The 26,306-nt window shown below is 38.9% G+C and overlaps 1 protein-coding gene across 7 annotated transcripts in view; it reads right to left on the bottom strand.

Annotated features, from left to right (window-relative positions):
• Positions 1-26,306, bottom strand: part of LOC106132288 (muscle-specific protein 300 kDa) — a 164,827-nt gene that overhangs the window by 90,847 nt on the left and 47,674 nt on the right. For all 7 annotated transcript variants that reach the window (XM_060947706.1, XM_060947704.1, XM_060947707.1 and 4 more), the window contains 12 exons: positions 18,000-18,061; positions 17,468-17,563; positions 16,300-16,476; positions 13,875-14,038; positions 10,509-10,785; positions 8,929-10,109; positions 8,263-8,469; positions 7,465-7,698; positions 6,939-7,115; positions 5,882-6,125; positions 4,860-5,039; positions 282-656 (listed from right to left, as the gene is read on the bottom strand). In XM_060947706.1, the coding sequence (XP_060803689.1) occupies positions 282-656; positions 4,860-5,039; positions 5,882-6,125; positions 6,939-7,115; positions 7,465-7,698; positions 8,263-8,469; positions 8,929-10,109; positions 10,509-10,785; positions 13,875-14,038; positions 16,300-16,476; positions 17,468-17,563; positions 18,000-18,061 (3,374 nt within the window). The remainder of the gene's footprint in view (positions 1-281; positions 657-4,859; positions 5,040-5,881; positions 6,126-6,938; positions 7,116-7,464; positions 7,699-8,262; positions 8,470-8,928; positions 10,110-10,508; positions 10,786-13,874; positions 14,039-16,299; positions 16,477-17,467; positions 17,564-17,999; positions 18,062-26,306) is intronic.

The raw sequence follows: 26,306 nt of genomic DNA, 5'->3' as shown, positions 1-26,306 counted from the left end.
CTCTTTTAGGCGATGGGCCAGCAACCTGTCACTATTTGAATCTCAATTCTATCACTAAGCCAAACAGCTGAGCGTGGCATATCAGTCTTTTCAAGACTGGTGGCTCTGTCTACCCCGCTAGGGATATATTCGTGATCATATGTATGTATGTAAAATTAAACTAAAATAAAACTGTAGGCAACCTTGCTGATATACGCCACAGCAACGGTTGTCATGGTTTTGTTAGTGAGAAAACTGTCAGATATAACAAACTTTGTAACATTACTTCCTACATAACTCACCTGGAATATTGTCTTTTCTCGTTCAAACGCCTCTGCAGAATCAACCTCTCTCACAATACTATCCATCGTCTTATCCACATGGTCCATCCACCGTTCCATTTCCCTGAACTTCTCTCTGTAAGCGTCCCATTTAGCTGGTATTCTCTGCAATTGCTGTCTGAAATGTTCCACCCTATGGACAGTACTCTCCCACTGCTGTTCACATTTCCTCACAGCCTCCTCAAGAGATTTGTCTCCAGTCTGATGTGAGTAGCTGGAGGCGATCTTGTTCAGATTTTGCAGACAATGCTCCACTTGCATGATCTTGCCTTGGTTACGGAAATACTCCTCGTTCCGTATGAGGATGCCGTCCGCGTCATCGCTCTGGTTGTAGGCCTGTTGAAATATTTTAATTATTAATTTAAAATTATGTGTGGCCGTATTAAGTGCCGTGTGGTTCCCGGCACCAATACAAAAAAGAATAGGACCACTCCATCTCTTTCCCATGGATGTCGTAAAAGGCGACTAAGGGATAGGCTTACAAACTTGAGATTCTTTTTTAAGCGATGGGCTATCAACCTGTCACTATTTAGATCTCAATTCTATCATTAAACCAAATAGCTGAACGTAGCCGATCAGTCTCTTCAAGACTGTGGGCTCTGTCTACCCCACAAGGGATATAGACGTGACCATATGTATGTATGTAAAAATTATAGTAATTTATTATAACATCGTGCGTGTATACTGTCGTTTCGATGGCACTCGACCAATGCATTTTCCACATTAAAAATGACAATGTGATTGGACAGAAAAAATAAGTAAGTAAAAAGAGTTCTTCTTTGTTCAATGTATCTTTGTATTGTGGTAAATTAAATAAACGAATTTTTATTTTCTATTATTTATTCTTCTCCTTCTATCGCGTCAGTAATCTTCATCCACCTCTTGTTAAGAGGCCGCAGTCAAATCACCATTTTTACACACAAATTACACAGATTGAGTTAGCCTCGAAGTAAGTTCGAGACTTGTGTTACGATAAACTAACTCAATTATACTATATTTTATAATAAAATATATAATAAATAAACATCTAAAATCCAGGCCAATCAGAAAAAGTTCTTCCTCATCATGCCCTGGCCGGGATTCGAACCCGGGACCTCCGGTGTCACAGACAAGCATACTACCGCTGCGTCACAGAGGCTGTTAAATGATACCAAAAATAAAATCTATATTAATATTATAAAGCTGAAGATTTTGTTTGTTTGAACGCGCTAATCTCAGGAACTACTGGTCCGAATTGAAAAATTCTTTGTGTGTTGAATAGACCATTTATCGAGGAAAGCTTTAGGCTATATTACACCACGCTGCAACTATTAGGAGCAAATAAATTATGGAGAATGTAAAAAAATCCGGGTAAATTATTCATCCTTGAGGGCATTAATGATGCCCAAAATAGGTAACTATTTCACGCGGACGAAGTCACGGGCACAGCTAGTGGTGTAATATCTAGTTTAACATTTGACGGCCTCTGTGGCGCAGCGGTAGTGCGCTTGTCTGTGACACCGGAGGTCCCGGGTTCGAATCCCGGCCAGGGCATGAGAAACGAACTTTCTCTGATTGGCCTGGGTCTTGGATGTTTATCTATGTACTACTCTGTCAAGAAAGTAGCGGGAAAAGATCAATAATACACAAACTGTTTGTTATTCATCCAAATTTATTTTATCACCTTCAAAATATGCTCCTTTAGAAACGATACACTTACGCCAACGAATAATCCAATCATCAAAACATTTTTTAAACGCTGTTTCCGGAATTGAGGTCAGTTCTCGCCGCGAATTCTCTTTTATGTCTTCTACCGATTGAAAACGGGTGCCACGAAGTGGTAATTTGAGTTTAGGAAAAAGAAAAAAGTCGGCTGGAGCCATATCTGGTGAATATGGTGGTTGCTCGATGGTATTTGTTGAGTGTTTGGTTAAAAATTCGTTCACAATGATGGCCTTGTGCGAAGGTGCATTATCATGGTGCAAAATCCAAGAATTTTCTTTCCACAAATCTGGCCTTTTTCGTCGGATTTGCTCTCTTAAACGCCGCATAACACTCAAATAATATTCCTTATTTACCGTTTGACCTTCCGGCAAGAATTCCGAGTGCACAACACCGCGATAGTCAAAGAAAACAGTCAACATGACTTTGACTTTTGAACGACTTTGGCGTGGTTTTTTCGGTTTCGGTTCAGTTGGAAGGCGCCACTCCGAAGCTTGTTGACTAGTTTGCATGTCAAACTCGTAAACCCACGTCTCGTCACCAGTAACAATGCGTTTCATGAATGTTGGGTCGGAATTGACTCGTTCTAGCATGTCCTCAGCGACTCTCATGCGATTGAGTTTTTGAAAAAAATTCAGGTCTTTTGGGACTAGCCGAGCGGCAACATGTTTCATACCCAAATTATTAGTTAAAATGGTACGGATCGACTCGTGAGATACAGAAAGTTCGGTGGCTATCTCTCTCAAAGTTGAATGAGGATTTTCAGTCACTATTTCCTTCACTTTTGCGATGTTAACTTCAGTTGCAGACGTTGATGGCCTACCAGAGCGAGGCAAATCTTCCATCACATCTCGACCGCTTTTGAACGCTTTGTACCACTCATACATACATACATACATACATAAAATCACGCCTCTTTCCCGGAGGGGTAGGCAGAGACTACCTCTTTCCACTTGCCACGATCTCTGCATACTTCTTTCGCTTCGTCCACATTCATAACTCTCTTCATACAAGCTCGGCGGTTTCGGGTACTTTTGACCTGACCCTTTACCAGGACGTCCTTAATTTGATCAAGATACGTTCGTCTAGGTCTTCCCACTCCGACCTTTCCCTCCACACTCTCCTTGTATATCTGCTTAGTCAACCTGCTTTCATTCATCCTCTCCACATGACCGAACCATCTTAACATACCCTTTTCTATTCCTGTAACTACATCTTCTTTCACATCACAACATTCCCTTATCACGCTGTTCCTTATCCTGTCACTCAATTTCACACCCATCATACTCCTTAACGCTCTCATTTCCACTGCATTTATTCTGCTTTCATGCTTCTTTTGCCATACCCAACTTTCACTCCCATACATTAATGTCGGGACCAACACGCCCCTGTGCACAGCCAGTCGAGCCTTTTTGGATAGTTTCTGACTGCTCATAAAGGCATGCAAAGCTCCATTCACCATGTTCCCCGCGTTCACTCTCCTTTCAATATCACTATCATACTTGCCATCTGATGTAAACTTTGATCCTAGATATACAAACTCTTTCACTTGCTCCACTTTTTCTCCTCCAATCAAAATATTACATGCTGTCATTTCTTTCTCCATTTCAAAAACCAGTGTTTTAGTTTTACTTACGTTCACTTTCATTCCTTTCTCTTTTAAAGCTTCATGCATACAGTTTACCATCTCCTGTAACTCCTCCGCTGATGACGCCAGTATAACCTGATCGTCGGCATAGAGCAGACATTTGACGAGTAACTCATTCATCCTTAATCCACTTTTAGACTCTTTCAAATCTGTCAAACAACTATCCATAAATAGGTTGAACAGCCACGGTGACGCAACACATCCTTGCCTAACGCCTTTCTCAATCTTAAACCACTCAGTGTGCGCTCCGTTTATCCTGACACAAGCACTCGAATCCTCATATAAGGATTTCAGTGCTCGTATTAAGAGACTGCTCACCCCATGCATAGAAAGTGCTGACCACAATTCATTCCTCTCAACTCTGTCATAGGCCTTTTCCAGATCTACGAATGTGCAATAGACTTTTTGACTCTTGGCCAAAAACTTTTCGGCTATGCACCGCAAGGAAAAGACCTGATCAGTACATCCCATTCCCTTTCGAAATCCCGCTTGAGCATCCCATATTTTGTCATCAGTTTCATTCCTGACTCTATTAATCAATACCTTAGCATACAATTTGCCGACGACGCTAAGCAGGCTTATACCACGATAATTTTTGCAGTCCAGCTGTGACCCTTTTCCTTTGTAAAGTGGCACGATAACAGCCTTACACCAATCTTTTGGTACTCGGCCGCTTCTCCAACACAAATTGAAAAGGCAGTGCAACTGACTAGCTACTCTGTACCACTCATAAGCACGAGTTTTTGATAAAGTCGATTCACCGTAAGCCTTCTGTAACATTTTCAGTGACTCCGAACACGATATTCCATTGGCAATGCAAAATTTAAGACAAACTCTTTGTTCGATGTTTTTATCCATTATGAAATTAGCAATACACACTAGATATGATATAACTAAAAATAGCACTGTATTTAATGTAAACAACAGATGCAACTCAAACTCCGCGCCAAAATGGAAAACAGTTGTGCCAATCTAACAACAACAAAAAAAACAAAAATTTGAATTTGGAACCATAAATAAATAATCCATTCCCGATACTTTTCTGACTGAATGTATATACGTGTGTATTATAAAATATAGTATCGTTGAGTTAGTATCTCGTAACGCAACTTTCGAACTTACTTCGGGGCTAACTCAATCTGTGTAATTTGTCCCGTATACACATATATAACATTACCAAGACACAATACCTGTTCCTCATAAACGATCTCCTTCTCAATGTCCTTGATGCAGTGGTGGAACACGGCCTCGTCCAGCCTGAACTCCAGCCGCATCAGGTGGGGCGGCGCCCGCGCCAGCAGCTCCCGCCAGCGCCGCTGGAGTTCCTCTACAGTTTGTACCACTCCAGGACGTTCCTCTTCGTTGACGAGCTGGCAATTTCGATTTGGGTAAGTTTCACTTTTATACATACATATGGTCACGTTAATATCCCTTGCGGGGTAGACAGAACCAACAGCTTTGAAGGGACTGGTAGACTACATTCAGCTGTTTGGCTTTATGATAGAATTGAGATTCAAATAGTAACAGGTTCCTAGCCCATCGCCTAAAATATGAATCCCAAGCTTATAAGCCTATCCCTAAGTCGCCTCTTACGACAACCATGGGAAATGAGATGAAGTGGTCCTATTCTATTTTTATTGGTGCCGGGAACCACACGGCAATCTAAATACATACATAAAATCACGCCTCTTTCCCGGAGGGGTAGGCAGAGACTACCTCTTTCCACTTGCCACGATCTCTGCATACTTCTTTCGCTTCATCCACATTCATAACTCTCTTCATACAAGCTCGGCGGTTTTCGATTTGGGTGAATTTTATCGGCTTTTTACCTTGGCCGATAGAAACAGACTCATCGTCCACGTTTATTTTTTTCAAACCTGGGACCTCCGGTGTCACAGACAAGCGTAATACCTCTGCGCCACAGAGGCCGTCGCTTCTACATTCTTCTATCTATTATATATACCTACTAGCTGTCCCGGCAAACGTTGTTTTGCCATATAAATCACTTTTAAGTAATTTCTAGTTAAAAAAAAATGACAGGTGTGGACAACCCTTAAGAAAAATAGATGTCAGCCGATTCTAAGACCTACTGAATATGCATGCAAAATTTGGTTAAAATCGTTAAAGCCGTTTCAGAGGAGTACGGAGACAAACATTGCGACACGAGAATTTTATTATATACTAACCTATAAAAAAATTATGCTTAACTTACTTCAATAAGCTCGCGACCACACCGCACCAATTCAGCGACGGCCCTCTCATCAGCTCCTTGGAAGAACCTCTTGTGGAAGTCGACGGCCTGCTTCGAGTCCAACCTGTTGTCGGCCAGCAACGCTTCGGCTCTCGAAGCCCATTCCTCGACGGAGCGCTTCTTGGCCTCAAACTCCTCCCAGGCTCTGACCAAACGTTGGAGATCGGCCTCGCGGCGTGTTGCTTGCGAGGACACGTGGGCGAATCTGTTTCAGAAATTCCGAATATGTAGTACGAGTGCCGTAATTTGAAACGTTCTCAAATAAATTAAGTTGGTTATAGAATGAAGTGATATTTCAACTAAAATGCGTATTTATTTAAAGGTTTTTTTGTTGCAGCAATTTTAGTATTAAAAATGATTATTAAACTTATTCTTCTTTAAGGCTAGCATCCTGTCACTATTTGAATCTCATTTCTATCATTAAGTCTAACTGCTGAACGTGGCCAATCAGTCTTTTCACTGACTGTTGGCTGTCTACCCCGCAAGGGATGTAGACGTGATTATATGTAAACTTATTTTTTTAATAATCAACATATCATCACTAAGAACATATTTGAATACATATTATTATTCATTTGTACTTGATGCAGAAACTTAAAAACCACTTCGTCAATTTCACGAAATTTTGCGTAGAGATCAACTAGATTTTGTGGAATTGATTACGATTAAAATTCCTCAAATCCTTTTTATGATGATGAAATGACTAAAACTCAAGATCAAAGTAAAGCCGATTATGAAACAAATCAATCTCAAATCCTTTTTATGATGATGAAACGACTAAAACTCAGGATCAAAGTAAAGCCGATTATGAAACAAATCAATCTCAAATCCTTTTTATGATGATCAAATGACTAAAACTCAAGATCAAAGTAAAGCCGATTATGAAACAAATCAATCTCAAATCCTTTTTATCATGATGAACTGACTTTAACTCAAGATCAAAGTAAAGCGGATTATGAAACAAATCAATCTCAAATCCTTTTTATGACTTTAAAACTCAAGACCAAAGTCAACAAACCTTTCATTTAGGTCTCTCATCAGGCGCACTTGCTCCGTGACATCGGCGCTTCTGTCCGAGTCGGCTGCTTTGACGATGTTCTGGAACACCTTGTTCTTGCTCTCCAGCATGGAACGGTAGTATGTAGTCCTGGAGAAGAAGCTGCGGTGGATTTCGTAGCGCTCCTCGATCACCTCGCTGTGGTGACACCATATTATTAATTATTAATAATAGTAAATAATAATTAATAATAATTATTATTAATAGTACATACATACATACATATGGTCACGGCTATGTCCATTGCTCGGTAGAGAGAGCCAACAGTCTTAAAAAGACTGAATGGCCACGTTCAGCTATTTGGCTTAATGATAGAATTGAGATTCAAACAGTGACAGGTTGCAAGCCCATCGCCTAAAAAAGAACGTGGCCATTCAGTCTTTTCAAGACTGTTGGCTCTGACCACCTCGCTAGGGATATAGACGTGACCATATGTATGTATGTAAGTACTAATTTAATCTTTAAACAACTAAATTTAAATTATCACCGTCTAGTTTCACCGCCGCTTCTCAGCGTCTCATCGGCTTTATCCAGCCATTGTCCTATCTCCTTCTGACCGCTCTCCAGCGACTCGTGCTGGACCAACAGCTGTCTGTACTGATGGAGTTTGACCGGCACTGTCGCCCTGACCCGGACTAATGCTTCCTTTTGTTGCTTCAGCTTCGCCATGTTGGCTTCCACTTCGTCGCGGGGTAACTCCGCGATCGCCGTTTGGAAGGTTCTGGAAAAAGGTTAATGTGAGTTTAGGAGAATTTTTTTTTTTAATTTTATTAAAGAAACCAACAGCGTATGCATTAAATAGTAATACAGTATTATTCTTATGCTATTATAAGGCCATAATTATTGAAGTTAGCTACAGTATTTGTATAAGGAGAGTTGTGAATACGGATGATGCGAATGTATGCAGAGATCGTGGCAAGTGGAAAGATGTAGTCTCTGCCTTCTCCGCCGGTGAAAAGGCGTATTTAATGTGACTTATTTCATATTTTACTAACGTTAGCTACAGATCAATTTAAAATTAATTTATTCTTCTGGTAATTTCTTATTGGGGCAAAATACATTTTTATTAGTTTAGTTAAACAAAACGAGCATGTACATATGTCCGTAATATGACAAATAACAAGCAAATAATTTAATTTTGATGGAATATGATAGTTGCATAGAAAACGTTACTAAATTTACAAAATTGGTCATTATGATAGTGATTTTTTTCAAATTTCAATCAATAAGTAAAACATACAGCGTCTTAGTACAACTAACGAGTTATAAACTTAAAAACACACACCTGCTTATGGTCTTAAACAGCTCCTCGTGATGTTCTATCTCCGAGTTCAGTTGCAGCAAATGGTCGATGTATGTCTGTATGTCGCCCGTGTTGGCGCGAGGCTGCCTTGCCAGCAGATTGTCGGCGGCATTCAACCAGCTGTCCAGGTGCTGGATGCCCGAAGCCAGTTCGCGGCGGTGGCGAAGAGCGTCTCCCCCGCGGACGTAGCTGTGAAATAGATGAAAATTGAATTGAAATTTTTGAGAACGCAACTAAAAACTACGTAATTATTGGAAGTATTTTTAAATTGGTCTAAAATCAGCATGAATTAAAACGAAAAACTTGTTTAATTTTTGTTATCATCTTCTGGAAGTGGGTAATGATTTAAATTAAGTGTTTTAATAAATTTCCATTGCCGTATGATTCCCGGCACCAATACAAAAAAGAATAGGACCACTCCATCTCTTTCCCATGTATGTCGTAAAAGGCGACTAAGGGATAGGCTTACAAACTTGGGATTCTTTTTTAGGCGATGGGCTAGCAACTTGTCACTAGTTGAATCTCAATTCTATCGTTAAGCCAAATAGCTGAACGTGGCCATTCAGTCTTTTCAAGACTTTTGACTCTGTCTACCCCGCAAGGGATATAGACGTGACTATATGTAAATATCCTAAATTTCCAGCTTACCGCTCAGCCTCTTCCCAAACACGCTCCCAGCGTTCAGTTATTTCCACGTACTTTCTCTTTACTTCAGAACTGATATCTTCAGAACATGTCGCAGCTAAGAAACCTGCCGCATCGCCCAACAATTGGTGTTTCTCTTTCCACACAGTCAAATCATGGAAGAATTCCAGTCTCTCATCTTCCGATACCCTCAGCATATGCTGAGCTTTGTCCAACCAGGTAGTAAAGTCATCAGATAATGTGGTCCACCTTTCCCAGTGAGCAATAACTTCTTCAAGAACGCTTCGGGCGCATCTCACGTCCGCAGCCACTCGTCTCCAAGTATCTGACACGTCCCTCAAAAACAAATCTATTTCCCTTGCTTCAGCTTTGTCCACATCACACACTCTCTTATATTCCTCAGCCACTTGCTTTATATCAACGTACGCTCTATCAAATTCTTGGAAAATCTTATTCTTAGTCACAAAGTTATCGTAGTCATCTAATAAGGCACGAGCATGGTCTATTCGACCGTATTTTCCAGTCCACGTGGCCAATTTAGCCTTGGTCAACTCTGTAAAAGCGACTATACAACATTTGTGCTCCAAATATTTTAATCTGGCTTTCCTCTGAGGAGCTCTTCTACTGACTGTCTCGAGCCTCTCCTTCATATCTTGGAGCCTTTCCGGAGGGATCCTCGCCGCATCTGGCGACCTCAGCGCTGCTTCGAATCTATCAATGACCTCTGGCAGACTAGCAAAGAACGAGCTGTGCTCTTCTAGCTTTTCGCTAATAATAGCAGCCGTTCGTTCGTCCAAAGTGTTTGGGATTTCATCAAAGTATAAAAAGTATTCGGCTCTCGCCAGCCATTCTCCAACAACTCTGAAATCCCCGGGTAAATCCGAATCTAACAGCCAGAGCCATCGTCTGTGTAATCTTTCTAATTCAATCCATAATGCAACGAGTTCTCGCCACGATTTTGGGGCGATGGCGACAAGGCTTTGTGTGTACATGAGTTTCTCCAGTTTCTGGTATGTAGGTTCGCGAGAGAGCCGTTCGTTTTCGGCGCGCACATAGTCGTCGTAGTTTCGCGAGAGCGTTCGCGAGTCGTATTGCCTCTGAACTGTGCTGACTCTCTCCGTCAGCCACGTTCTTAGAGATTCGTACTCCTCTTGTACTGCTGCTACGGCATCTGGGCCTGTTGTCTGAAAAAATGAGTAAGTAATTTTATATTATTTAAATTAAAAAGACAAAATTAATGGTTATTCGTTACGGTTTCGTGTTTTATATGTATAGGAGAAGGAAGATTATCAGATTCATCGTTAATCTTAGCAGCAATAATTAAGTATGCAGTGCGCTTCCCTGCACCAATACAAAAAAGAACCGGACCACTCCATCTCTTTCCCAAAGATGTCGTAAAAGGCGACTAAGGGATAGGCTTACAAGCTTTGGATTCTTTTTTAGGCGATGGGCTGCCAACCTGTCAATCTCAATTCTATTATTTAGCCAAATAGCTGAACGTGGCCATTCAGTCTTTTCCAGACTGTTGGCTCTGTCTACCCCGCAAAGGATATAGACGTGACCATATGTATGTGTGTATGTACCTTGGGTTCAGGATATTTGTGTAAGAATTGCGCCACATATGTCATTATGGATCTCTCATCGGGTTTCTCAACGTCTACGTCCTCGGCGTCGAGCAGTCTAGCGATGCCCAGTTCATTCTCGGCCACGTCGAAAGCGTGCTCCAACCGTTGTCTGTTCGTCTTCCGCTTCATCTCGGCTAAATTGATGAGGTTGGCTTTGATGGCGTCTATGATGGCTAAGAACGCGATGCCGTCGCGCCAAGACGGGCCGAAGTCCGTGACTTGGATGTTGGAGTCCCTGAAAAATTAAATAAAGTTTACATACATACATACATATGTTCACGTCTATATCCCTTGCGGGGTAGACAGAGCTAAAGCTAATAAAGTTTATATTAATTCAAAATAATTTATAACTGACACAATAGAATAGATTGACGGCCGTGGCGCAGCGGTAGTGCGCTTGACTGTGTCACCGGAGGTCCCGGGTTCGAATCCCGGTGAGGGCATGATGAGAAAAGATCTTTTTCTGATTGGCCTGGGTCTTGGATGTTTATTTATTACAAAATATAGTATCGTTGAGTTAGTATCTCGTAACACAAGTCTCGAACATACTTTGAGGCTACCTTAATTATGTGTAAATTGTCCAAAAAAAAAAGTATAAGCCCAATAAAATCTTCAATCATAAAGGCAAAATTTTGATACCCCCATGCCGCCCCGGCTTCGCACGGGTGCAAAATTATAAATGTTATTATACATGAAAACCTTCCTCTTGAATCACTCTACCTGTTACAAAAAACCGCATCAAAATCCGTTGCGTAATTTTAAAGATTTAAGCATACAGACAAACAGACTAAAATAGCGACTTTGTTTTATACTGTGTAGTGATGTAGTGATTGCGCTACAGTAATTTCAAATATCCAATTTGAACTAATCTATACTTATAATAAATCTGTAGAGAGGTCAATTCTGTACATGGAATATATTTTCAAAATAACTATCAGGGGGTGATTAGTGATCGATACTGATGCCAAAAATGCAATCAGTAAAATTTTTGTCTGTCTGTCTGTATGTTCTTTATAGAAACAAAAACTACTTGACGGATTTTAACGAAACTTGGTACAGTTATTCTTCATACTCCTGAGCAGGTTATAGTATACTTTTCATTACGCTACAATCACTAGGAGCAGAGCAGTGAAAGGAAATGTTGGGAAAACGGGAGAAGTTACTTGATTTTGTAAGCTTCCGTCGCGTGTGCAGCCTTAATGGTTAAAGATACAGCGAAACCATGTATAACGGAAATATTCTACATAAAATTATTAAAAAAATATCCCAAGACAGCATAAGTCTATCTTTTATGGTTGACTCACAACAAGTGTAATTCCTAAAAGCTTAGCAGTTCGGAGATTTCTGATTATATTTCTTTACTCTGATGTTTATAATACCAAAAACACTCACACTCATTCGTAATTCTTAAAAGTTAATATAAGTACCTATTCAATAAAAAAGAATCATCGAAATCGGTATAGAAACACCAAACTTTGAAATACGCTAGCAAGCCATCGCGCGTAAATACTGAATCATGCTACAAGGATTATTTTTGCGTAACGGTTACCGCGCTCGACGCGGCTAGCGGCGGCTGGGTAGAAAAGGGGCGGGAGGCGAGCGCAAGCTTCATGACCAAGGCAGCCAGGGGGAGACTTCAGTTCCCTCCTCCAGCCTCCCCCTGAGGACGAAGCTCGGGATCTACCAAACGTACGTCAGATCCCGTCTCACGTACGCGGCCCCGGCGTGGTACGCATTCTGCTCTGAGACCAACCGGAGAAGACTCAGAGCCCAAGAGAACCAAAATCTCAGAGCAGTCGTCGGAGCCCCGCGCTACGTGAGGAACTCGACGATCCTCAGGGACCTGAAGTGGGAGAACCTAGATATTCGAGAGGGCGGACGCGTCATCACACAGCCACCTGCGCGGCATCTCGCCGCTCCACGCCCGCCCTCCGGGCCGTCGGGTGAAACTCTCCCCTCGCTGCCTTGCGGCAGACGTCGTCGACCAGTGACAACGCCGCCGCCGATGGGAACTCCCAGTGTAGTAGTCGTGAAGACCCAGGCCGTCACGGCCGCCCCATCGCCCTGCCTACAGTCGTAGGCAGCGATGATGCCATTGAAGAGGGCCAAAAGCCCTGACCAATCTACTCCGATTCCCCTAAGGGAGTATGGAAAGACCCGACGACGGCAAGATAGTATTGCACAGGCGTTTCAACTTTATTTTCATTTCTTTTTCTTTTGTAAGTTGTAGGTACATATTTCTGGTTATAATTCTATTACAATATTTTTTTTAGTTTAAATAGGCACTTAGATTTATCTATACTAATATTATAAAACAGAAGAGTTTGTTTGTTTGTTTGAATGTGCTAACCTCAAGAACTACTGGTTGAACTACTACCATTTATCGAGGAAGACTTTAGGCTATACTAGCTGGGCCCGCGACTCCATCCGCGTGGAATAGATATTTTGGGCATCACTGCAGCCCTCAAGGGTGAATAATTTTTGGCGTGTTCTTTTCACATTTTCCATTATTTCTTCGCTCCTTACAGTTGCAGCGTGATGTTATATAGCCTAAAGCCTTCCTCGATAATTGGTCTATTCAACACAAAAAGATTATTTCAATTCGAACCAGCACTTCCTGAGATTAGCGCGTTCAAACAAACAATCTCTTCAGCTTTATAATATTAGTATAGATTTTGACTACAGTTTTGACTATCAGTCTATGTATTATAATTATTAATAGCTTTTTATATCGATTTAAAAATGACGAAGTTCCATACAAACTTGCACCCCCTATTTCATCCCCTTGGGATAGAATTTCAGGATAAAAAGTAGCCTATATTCTAATCCAAGTTACTAACTATATCTGTGCCGAATTTCGTTCAGATCCGTTCGGTAGATTTGCGTGATGCGCGTACATACAGACAGACAGACGGACAGACAGACGGACAGACGGACAGACAGACGGACAGACAGACGGACAGACAGACGGACAGACAGACGGACAGACAGACGGACAGACAGACGGACAGACAGACAGACAAAAAATCGAAAAAAAATTGTTTTGGCTTCTATTTACCCTAAAAGACCGCTTATATTTTTTTTCTTAAATATCTTCAATGTACAGACAAAGTTCAGTTACAGTTTTATTATATGTTTGGATAACGTCTAGCTGCAACTATTAGGAGCGAAGAAATCGGGGAAGGAGCATCCTTGAGGGCTTCAATGATGCCCAAAATAACTACTCCACGCGGACGAAGTCGCAGGCACAGCTAGTAGTTAATAAAAGTTTCTTTATTACAATTTAATTCACAGAAGACACAGAAGTTTCAACACTCAACTTACTTCGGCAAAGCATTCGCCACCCACTGGAGAAGAGTCTTCCTGGCTCCCTGTTTCCACCGGTCCTCTGCCCTCTGGGTCGGAGTGGCGGCTCCTGACTCCTGGGACATCACGGAGGCGCATCTTGAACCTCCGAGGTACTCCAAGGCCCGACTGTTCTCCTCAATCTGATGGCAAATTAGTTTGGTCATTAGTACCTAGTAGTATAATGGTTCCCGGCACGAATAGAAAAAAGAATAGGACCACTCCATCTCTTTCACATGGATGTCGTAAAAGGCGACTAAGGGGTAGGCTTATAAACATGGGATTCTTCTTTTAGGCGATGGGCTAGCAGCCTGTCACTATTTGAATCTCAATTCCATCTAAAAGCCAAACAGCTGAACGTGGCCTATTAGTCTTTACAAGTCTTGTTAGCTCTGTCTACCCCGCAAGGGATGTAGACGTGATTACATGTATGTATAATACCTAATTCAAATTTTGTTTTATAGTTATGTTTATATGAATGATATAATGAAGATTTATGATTACCTAATGCGGTAGACGTTAAAAATAAAATAAGTGACCATGATAATGATTTGATAAATATAATATAATAAGTTTCAAATAAGTAGTTTTGAAGATGATACGTTGTATTGAAATAAATATATAATCTTTAGTCTAAAATCAGAATTTATTACAATACAAGGTGAAAACCATTCAAAAGTTAATTAACTAATCACAAAGATTTATTAAACTATATTGCAAAGAATTTTATAATATTAATTGCTTTAATTTCCTCGGCAATATTTTTATTTTCTCATTAATTACATGAAGAATAGATAAAGGAATTACCTATTCCAATAAAATAAAATAAAAACTATTCATTCACATTATTCATATATTACAAATGACGGTTCTAAAATTAAACTAGTGAAGACTTTAAAGGGTAAATAAAAAAAAGAAAACAATAGATCTATTTAACTACACTATGGAACTAAATTGCAATAATATTCAAAATTAGATTTCTAAATAAAATAAAACAGCAGATAGTAATTTAGCAGTGTGGAGATAGTGTACCCACCTTTGGCTTTCTATCCTGTGGATCCAATGTATTGAGAGAAGCTTGCGCAAACAAATTAAGTTCAAGCCAATTAAAATGAGAATATACAATAGCCAATGTGAACATATAATAATATATAATTAAATTTTGTAATTATTTTTTTTAAATATGTTTTAAATAGAATTAAGCGTAATAATATAGCTGTTTAAATAGTTACTAATGTTAAGTGAATTTAAATTTTTAAATATTGTTTTAAAGTACCTACTACCTACCTACCTACACTTTAATTTAATACTCGATAGTTGTTTTAATGGACTGAATCTATTATCTAAAATAAGTTTCTTTTAAATTAAGTTTATTTTGGTTACGTCAAATTTGAATTACGACAAAATTTCTTTAGTGTTTTTAATACACTATTTATTTTATCAATTTTCAATTGTGTGTTAAAAAACTACAATCTAAATAATATGCTAGTAAATTATGATATTCTTGCTATTAAATCAAATCAAATAATAGGTTATTATAATTATCAAGATAAATAATCAAAATCATTATATATTTATCTTCTTGGTATTGGCTGTTCTTTATTTAAAAATAATAATAACGTAGTTAATATAAATATACAGTAAAACTATACTATATATTTATTTCAAAATTATTAAATAAATACATATATTTACTTTTTAGACAACTGTATCATGATTTTATGACATTAAAGTTTTCAATCTTTGTTGAATATAGGTATTTAAGTTTAAACCAAAGTGACTTATATTTTAAAAGCAACACATTTTAAAAAAATAACTTCCAACACGTTTTTATAATTAAGGGTTTTTCTCTAACCATTTGTTCTAAATACATTAACGTTGTCTGTGAAAAACATGTATATTTAACCAAAACTACCTACATACAGTTAAATCGTGATTATCTAAACTAATTTTGGTTCACTCCAGTGCTATTTCGATACACGAGGGATGAGCGAGCGGCAACGTATTAAAAACAAACAAAAATTTTAACGTGGCATAACCACTTAGTGGTATTTATATCTATAACAGCGTCTAGAACTATATTTTTATCGTCTTTTTCAATTTTCATATTATTTCTTAGGGATTTGTTTGGAATCTTGGAAACTTGTATTGTTGAATCAAGTCTTACACAAATAACTTGTAATCCCTATCGTAGCAATTTAAAAAAACTGACACTTGCGACACATCCTCAATATCCCTTCGATCGGCATCGAAATTGCTAATTCGTAACCAGTTGTGAAGGAGAAAAAAAAATGTTTTTTGTTCGTAACCAGTTTCAAACTAAGAAATAAAACCAGTTTCACACTACAATAATCAAAATTATACCATTGCCACTCGCCCTAAAACAGAACGCGGTCCATCTTACCTGGAAGTAAAGGATGATGGTCCAGATAAGGCCAAGGACGACCGCTGGTCTCCCGTCGACGAGGTCGGCGGCGTTGATGTTCACCAGCTTGATCCTCTTGCTGGTGAGGAACCGGAGAGCCGTGTTGGCGTTGGAGAGGAAGTGCGGCCGGCGGAGGACTCGACCGCGCTCCATGGGCTGTTGGTATATATAAAAACCATAATAATGAATGAAAGTTTTGGTTGGTAAAAATAAAAACAAAATAAAATATATAATATATTTTATAAACTTGGGATTCCTCTTTTAGGCGATGGGCTAGCAACCTGTCACTATTTGAATCTCAATTCTATCACTAAGCCAAACAGCTGAGCGTGGCCTATCAGTATTTTCAAGACTGGTGGCTCTGTCTACCCCGCTAGGGATATAGACGTGATCATATGTATGTATGTATGTATGTATGTATGTAAAATATATTTATTTTCAATTGTGCCGATATAGAAAAGAATAGGACCTCTCCATCTTTCGCTTTGATGTCGTAAAAAGCGACTAAGGGATAGGCTTATAAACTTGGAATCCTTCTTATAGGCGATGGGCTAGCAACCTATCACAATTTAAATATATAAATATATACGGGACAAATTACACTGATTGAGTTAGCCTCGAAGTAAGTTCTAGAATTGTGTTACGAGATACTAACTCAACGATACTATATTTTATAATAAATACTCATACTCATATAGATAAACATCCAAGATCCAGACCAATCAGAAAATGTTCTTTTCTCATCATGCCCTGGCCGGGATTCGAACCCGGGACCTCCGATGCCACAGACAAGCGTACTACCGCTGCGCCACAGAGGCCGTACAATTTGATCTCTATCATTAAACCTAACAGCTGAACGTGACCAGTCTGTGCTGAACGTCAGTCTTTCAAGACAACAACAGGCTCTGTCTACCCCGCAAGGGATATAGACGTGATTATATGTATGTATACATACATATTGTCACGTCTATATCCCTTGCGGGGTAGACAGAGCCAACAGCCTTGAAAAGAATGAATGGCCACGTTCAGCTATATATATATATCTACATATAGATATATATATACATATATCTACATATCTACACAACGACATCGTGGCACCGGTATAAAAATAATGTAATAGATAAGAAAAAGTATAATACTTTACCAATTTCTCCCCAGAAAGTACTTCCAGTAGCGCCAGCAGTTTGGTGCCATCTCGTAGATCATAGATCAGGTCGTCGATGCGCAATGGCGGTATGCGCTGTAAAAACAATCAACTTGCCTATAAAATAAATAAATAAAAAATATACGGGACAAATTACGCAGATTGAGTTAGCCTCGAAGTAAGTTCGAAACTTGTGTTACAAGATACTAACTCAACGATACAATATTTTATAATAAATACTTATATAGATAAACATCCAGGACCCAGGCCAATCAGAAAAAGTTCTTTTCACATTATGCCCTGGCCGGAATTCGAACCCGGGACTTCCGGTGTCACAGACAAGCGTACAACCGCTGCGCCACAGAGGCCGTCTTAAAAATGTAATTTGGAAAGATTATCGATACTCCAGTAGATTACGTCCATCCTCCGCACCTAGCGATTCGACAATTTTTTTATCATGCGAACCGCTGCTATTTGGAATTCATTCATTCATTAATTTATTTATTTATCAATATTCTTTAAATTAGCTTACCTTCGACAAATGTGAGTTGATCCAATTGACAAATGTTTTCTTCTGTACTCTCTCTTGTTCATCTGTAACAAGGACAATGTCAAATTTATTGATTTAAACTTATTTATCGTTTGAAAAATTCTATTAGCAATGTTACTACTTAATTCAATTGTTGAATTAGATAGAATCCATCGCCTACCTAAAAGAAGAATCCCAAGTTTTTAAGCATATCCCTTAGTCGCCTTTTACGACGTCCATAGGAACGAGATGGAGTGGACCTATTCCTTTTTTGGTGCCGGGAACCACACGGCATACGCCACACGGCAAATTTAAATAATTGATAAAGTTATACGGATAATTATCCGGGAATACACTGTAATACACATAAACAAAGAATTTTTCACACAAACAATTGAAACATTATTAATATAATAACAAATCTATTTATAATAATACTAGCGACCCGGCCCGGCTTCGCACGGGTGCAAAATTCGGAAAAAAATATACATAAAAACCTTCCTCTTCAATCACTCTACCTGTTACAAAAAACTGCATCAAAATCCGTTGCGTAATTTTAAAGATTTAAGCATACAGACAAACAGACTAAAATAGCGACTTTGTTTTATACTATGTAGTGATAACACGTCAATACTATTAATAACGCGGTTGCGTTCCTGAATTCGAATGCAATCATGATTCACTATAATAATTGCCAATTGTGAATGCCAAGTTCAGTGCACTGGTAATATAAATTGAGCCAAAAACTATAGCATCTACAGAAATAATACTCTATTTTTGGTTTATGAGTTCATAGACAAATCAAACCTATAAATGTCAAACAGAAACTTCTTTCTTTTTTAAATTTCAAGGTCAGATCAAGATTACCCGAAACCCGAAACTGTATGAAGAGAGTTATACAAACATAAATACATATAAATGTAGAGAGCCAAAAAATCTTGAAAAGACTGAAAGGCCACCTTCAGCTATTAAGCCTTTGTTCGGTGTACGACAGATTCTGGATTGGACAGATTCGTAATTCGGCAAATTCGCTACTCGACATTCAAATTGTGACAGGTTGCTAGTACCTACACCACCTACAAGAGGAGTCGCAAATTTATTAGCCTATCCCTTAGTCGCCTTACGACATCCATGAAAAAGATTCGGAGTGATCCTATTTAAAAGTTCCGGGAACCACACGACAAAGGCTAACACTGTTATATGAATTGCTCGATGCGCATTGGCAAACCTACTCATATTTGTTCTTAGATCGCGAAGCCTCTTCGTACATACATACATATGGTCACCTCTATATCCCTTGCGGGGTAGACAGAGCCTGTAGGGGGTAGCAGTCTTGAAAAGACTGAATGGCCACGTTCAGCTATTTGGCTTAACGATTGAATTGAGATTCAACTAGTGACAAGGTTGCTAGGCCATCGCCTAAAAAAGAATCCCAGGTTTGTAAGCCTATCCCTTACTCGCCTTTTACGACATCCATGGGAAAGAGATGGACTGGTCCAATTCTTTTTTGTATTGGTGCCGGGAATCACACGGCACACGGTTCCCTCCTCGTAAAGGTAAGTAATCCTCTGATAATAACAGAAAACAATACTTTTTTAATGCAACTTTGCTAAACTTTCAAAGGCCCGTGGCAGGTGGTACCATCTGCGTGTACCTTCCCCAGGGCGAGTGCGTGACTCCAAACTGACAAGGGGATCCCCCTCGAAACGGTAAAAGAATGCAGCAATTATCTCTTCGATCTACTTACAACGATTTGGGTCATCGTTATCCGTAAAGTTATGTCGACGACATGAATGCAATATGCAATGTACATATTTTCGTTTTGAGAATTTTATGGCTGTGCGTGATTCGTATGTTTTTTGGTTTGGGAAATATGATCGAAGAACTGTATTATTAATGTGCCGTGTGGTTCCCGGCACCAATACAAAAAAGAATAGGACCACTCCATCAATGTCCCATGGATGTCGTAAAAGGCGACTAAGGGATAGGCTAGCAAACTAGGGTTTCTTTTTTAGGCGAATCTCAATTCTATCATTAAGCCAAAAAGCTGAACGTAGCAATTCAGTCTTTTCAAGACTGTTGGCTCTGTCTTCCCCGCAAGGGATATGGACGTGACCATATGTTTGTATGTATGTAACTGCATTATACGATTTTCAATAATAAAAAGATGGCACGTGATCTAATCTTTAGCCACTTTTTATTTTCTATTCCAGGATAAGCTCCTCTCCAAAGGGATAAGGACATTGCAATGATGATGGGCAACGGTTTGCAGTGCAAAACAGAAATAGAAAAAATTCGTCCGCATGGAAACCCTATGCCCCGGGAACTCCGGGATAAAAAGTAGCCTATATGTTATTCTGGGTCTTCAGCTAACTACATACCAAATTTCGTAAAAAATCGTAATCGGTTCAGTAGTTTTTGCGTGAAAGAGTAACACACATCCATACTGACATCCTGACATACTCATAAACTTTCGCATTTATAATATTAGTAGAATTATTCCGATTTCTGTGAGTCCAATAAACATTACGCATAATTGAAGAATTGAACAAAGCATACCTATTATTAAATGATACATACATACATTTGGTCACGTCTATATGCCTTGCGGGGTAGACAGAGCCAACAGTCTTGAAAAGACTGAACGGCTACGTTCAGCTATTTGGCTTAATGATAGAATTGAGATTCAAACAGTGACAGGTTGCTAGCCCATCGCCTAAATAAGAAGCCCAAGTTTGTAAGCCTATTCCTTAGTCGCCTTTTACGACATCCATGGTAAAGAGATGGAATGGTCCAATTCTTTTTTGTATTGGTGCCGAGAACCACACGGCACTAAATGATTATGTACGGTATTAAATGATATCTGGAAGATATTGCTTCTAGCATTAAGTCCGCCAATTGTGCTATACATATATTTGTATTTTGTTCAATAAAGTTTAAATAAATAAATTAATTAATTAAGGCTTTTAAAACAAACTTTGTTTTCGCAAATTCTCTTGTTCATTACATGTTTTATCTAAATGAAGATAATAAGTGCATGATCATGAGCACTTATAAAAATTTAACTAAAAGGTATAATCATATTAAAATTAAACAGATATTTCGGCAGATTCGTTTTGATCTCGGATAATAATAAAATAACAATCTGAAAAACATTGAGCATGGCTCTTGCAAGCTACCATTTCGCCAGTAGGTCAAGGCGTCCTCAAAATACATAGGGCTGCCACTCTGATGTTTATAACATTTATTTTTGACTTAACAAACTGCGACGTGTTATGCCGTGTGGTTTCCGGGCCACTCCATATCTTCCCTGTGGATGTCGTAAAAGGCGACTAAGGGAAAAGCTAATAAACTTCTTCCTATCGGGGCTAGGAGCCTGTCACTATTTGAATCTTTATTCCATTATTGAGCTATAAAGCTGTTCGTGACGTGTCCTTTCAATTTTCAATAATGTTGGCTCTTTCTACCCCATTAAGTCGCTCCTTCGCATTATGAACACTCCTTCACAGTATGAAATTAGCCTCTTATTGATAGTTACAGCTTAGTTCCTAATTTTTCATTCATTCATATAATCACGTCTATTTTCCTTGCGGGGCAGACAGAGCCAGCTGTCTTGAAAGACTGATAGGCCACGTTCAGCTGTTACGCTCAATGATAGAATTGAGATTCAAATAGTGACAGGTTTCCAGCCCATCGCCTAAAACAAGAATCCAGAGTTTATAAGCCTTAGTCGTATTTTACGACATCCATGGGAAAGAGATAGTGGTCACATTCTTTTTTATATTGGTGCCGGAAACCACACGGCAGAGCTTAGTTATCTCTTTTAATATTTTAATTTTTTTTAATTGATAGTGGAGAAAATTAATGGACGTCTCCATAGCTTAAAGTCAAAAATCCAAACGATAGCCAGTTGAAGAAACAGCTAACAGATTGCTGCGTTTGGCAGGATTTATATAAAAAAAATATATTCATTTGTAATGGCAACCCTGTGTGCAAGTACCAATTAGTATCAAATTCACGTTCATTGGATCGACCCGCGCCCGCGCATTGTGTGGTAATACAGACATACAGACAGGCTTGCTATTATGCTGCATCCTCAATTTCGGACCACTTGAACTGAATAGATATATGAAGCGACCTTATGTTGGGGGTACCAAAATTTTGCCTTTATGATTGAAGATTTTTTTGGGCTTATACTTAAAATATAATGTGGGTGTAAAGTCTTATTAAAGTTTAAAATATAAGCTGTGCACATGTTCAAATTTTTTCTGAGTTATGTACATTAGTTTTGGTGCTAACCGATCATGATCTAATATGAGTAAGGTTCCCCTACAAAGGTTGCGGTAGTCAGATCAGTCTGCTTTGCTTTGTTATTCTATAATAAGACTATTTGTCCCGGCAAACATTGTTTTGCCTTATAAAAAATTTAGTCATTCCATCCACACTAATAATCCACATCCACACTAATCCACATCCACATCCACACTAATAATAAAGAGGAAAGATTTGTATTTTTGTATGTTTGTGTGGAATAAACTCAAAAACTACTGGTCCGATTTTGATAAAATTTGGCACAGATATAGAATAGACCTTCAAAAGTGACATAGGCATAAATTTGTTTTGAAATAAATTTATTTCAAAATATAAAACACAAAAATATGTCCACCCGTGCGAAGCAGGGCGGGCCGCTAGTATAAAATAAATTTTAAAAAAATGTTTATGGTGGACAGTAAGGGGTATGAAAAATAGACGTTGGCCGATTCTCAGACCTACTCAATATGCTCACAAAATTTCATGAGAATCGGTCAAAACGTTTCGGAGGAGTTCGGGAACGAACATTGTGACACGAGAATTTTATATACAATACTAGCTGTGCCCGCGACTTCGTCCGCGTGGAATAGTTATTTTGGGCATCATTGAAGCCCTCAAGGGGGAATGATTTTTCCCGTTTTTTTTTTGGCATTATCATTATTATTTTGACGGCCTCTGTGGCGCAGCGGTAGTGCGCTTGTCTGTGACACTGGAGGTCCCGGGTTCGAATCCCGGCCAGGGCATGATGAGAAAAGAACTTTTTCTGATTGGCCTGGGTCTTGGATGTTTATCTATATAAGTATTTATTATAAGATATAGTATCGTTGAGTTAGTATCTCGTAACACAAGTCTCGAACTTACTTCGAGGCTAACTCAATCTGTGTGATTAGTCCAGTATATATTTATATTAATATTTATATTTATATTTATATTTATATTTATATTTATATTTATATTTATATTTATATTTATATTTATATTTATATTTATATTTATATTTATATTTATATTTATATTTATATTTATATTTAATAGTTGCAGCGTGATGATAAATTGCCTAAAGCCTTCCTCGATAAATGGTCTATTTAACGCAAAAATAATTTTTCAATTCGAACCAGCAGTTCCTGAGATTAGCGCGTTCAAACAAACAAACTCTTCAGCTTTATAATCTATACTTAATACTTATATAATGGAAAATGTGAACAGTAACTAATATAATGGAAAATGTGAAAAAAACGGAGAAAATTATTCATCCTTGAGGGCTTCAATGATGCCCAAAATAACTATTCCACGCGGACGAAGTTGCGGGCACAGCTAGTATTAGTATAGATTGTTTCAATAAAACCAATAGCGAGCCTTAAACGCAAACACATCAATTGTGGTGGCTACCTACAATAGGGGGGGAGTTAATTGGTAATTATCACTAGTTACCGTGGCGCCTCGACTCCTGCGCCGTTGCGTCATAAGTGACGTCACTAGTGAGGCACATTTTGCTTAAGTTTGTTTTTCATACATACTTACATACATACATATGGTCACGTCAGCCATTCCCTTATTCGTCTTTTACGACATCCACCGCACACGCAGGGAACCACGCGGCAATAATAATCTTATTTTTATAATCAAAAGTAACCTTAACCGACGCGCATGTATGAATAGAGTAATGAATGCGGTTTAGGGTACTTTTGACTTGACCTTTGACGGCCTCTGTGGCGCAGCGGTAGTACGCTTGTCTGTGACGAGGTCCCGGGTTCGAATTCCGGCCAGGGCATGATGAGAAAAGAACTTTTTCTGATTGTCCTGGGTCTTGGATGTTTATCTGTATAAGTATTTATTATAAAATATAGTATCGTTGAGTTAGTATCTCGTAACACAAGTCTCGAACTTACTTCGAGTCTAACTCAATCTGTGTAATTTGTCCCGTATATATTTATTTATTTACCTTCCGCCTGGACGTCCCCGATTTGGTCAAGATCTAAATGATCCCCATCCAACTTTTTCATTCACAATAGTTTAATAGCTAGTCCATACTAATAATAAAGAGGAAAGATTTGTATTTTTGTATGTTTGTGTGGAATAAACTCAAAAACTACTGGTCCGCTTTTGATAAAATTTGGCACAGATATAGAATAGACCTTCAAAAATGACATAGGCATAAATTTGTTTTGAAATAAATTAGTTTTCAGGTAGATTATTCAAAATATGTCCACCCGTGCGAAGCCGGGGCGGGCCGCTAGTATTTAATACGAGTAATTATTCTAATCAGCAGATTCATTTGTTTTTGTAAGACGGCCATTATCGTTTGGGCATATCAAATCTGGCTTAAAATGGCGTCTCGCCGCCTTACCTTGAGGCGGAGGCAAGACCAAGGTTGGTCTAATGTAAATGCACATAGCTATTTGGTGCTTCCGTGAAAAATTAGCACAATTTTTTTCAATTTCCTCGCTGGTTTGTGTGCGGCGAAAAAACAGTGTGATAGTTGCTGATCTGCCCGTGGAGTTTGTAAAAGTCAATTAAGGTAACCTTGGTATTCTTCTTTTGGGCGATGGGCTGGCTAGCCGTCAATATTTGAATCCCAATTCTATCATTTAAGCCACTTTTTCGAGACTGTTGACTCTGTCTACCCCGCAAGGGATAAACACGTGACCATACGTATGTATGTATCGATTGATTGCTTTCTTCTTTTCTTTCTTTATTTACTTTTTTATTGATATTTATTTGGGTACTTTCATAATGAAGCGAGTTGTGAATGCGGATGAAGCGAAAGAAGTATGCAGTGATCGTGGAATGATGTGTTCTCTGCCTACCTCTCCGGGAATGAGGCCTGATTTTGTTTGATTGATTCCAACAGGTTAAAACAGGACTATACAAAAAAAAGTTAAATAAAGAACGAAAAGAAGAAGTGCCGTGTGGTTCCCGGCACCAATAAAAAAAAAAAAAAGAATAGGACCACTCCATCTCGTTCCCATGGATGTCGTAAAAGGCGACTAAGGGATAGGCTTATAAACTTGGGATTCTTCTTTTAGGCGATGGGCTAGCAACCCGTCACTATTTGAATCTCAATTCTATCATTAAGCCAAACAGCTGAACGTGGCCTGACTGTTGGCTCTGTCTACCCCGTAAAGGATAAAGACGTGATCATATGTATGTATGTATGTAAAAGAAGAAAGCAATCAATCGATTATCGCAATTTTCTAGGAAAAGTCCAGTCGTCGTGATGTTTACGGCCGAGGCGGCCTTGGCACCGATTCCGGGCGTTTTGACACCGGCACACTAACTCACATTACTGTAGGAATAGCTCATAGCAATGCCAACTGCAAATTTCCATTTAATAAGTAACTTTTTCCTGCAGTTCCTCTCGTTGTTTCATAAACTACACTCCTAAAAAATCCTATCAGTCTTTTCAAGACTGTTGGCTCTGTCTACCCCGGAGGGGATATAGACGTGATTATATGTAGGTATGTATTAAAAAAATGTCAGTGTAATTTTAGTGAAGATATCATCTTTAAGCGCAACAATTTCTTAGGAATAAATATGTCAAATTTCAACTCTCAACGTTAAACAGGAATCCTTACTACAGAATAGGGGTTATCTATATTAAATTGGCTGGTCATAGAGGCTGATTCGTGATGTAGAAGTCTGTTGAAATGGAGACCATTGGATAGAAAGCGCCCGATAAGAAGAATACGATGAAAAGACAACATCAAGCGAATAGTGAGTAACAATTGAAATTCGGTAAAGTGTTGGGAACTGAAGAAGGACAATGAATCTCTGGTTGAAGAGAAAACACGTTAGTTCTAAAGATACATACATATGTACATACATACAATCACGTCTATATCCCTTGCGGGGTAGACAAAGCCAACAGTTCAGTGATAAGCAACGTTCACCTGTTTGGCTTGATGATAGAATTGAGATTTAAATAGTGAAAAATTGCTAGCCCATCGCCTTAAAGAAGAATCGTAAGTTAATAAGCCTACCCTAGTGTTCAAGATTCGA

Source organism: Amyelois transitella, chromosome 14 (assembly GCF_032362555.1).
Source record: "Amyelois transitella isolate CPQ chromosome 14, ilAmyTran1.1, whole genome shotgun sequence".
NCBI lineage: Eukaryota > Metazoa > Arthropoda > Insecta > Lepidoptera > Pyralidae > Amyelois > Amyelois transitella.
This window is presented reverse-complemented; position numbering and strand designations above follow the sequence as displayed.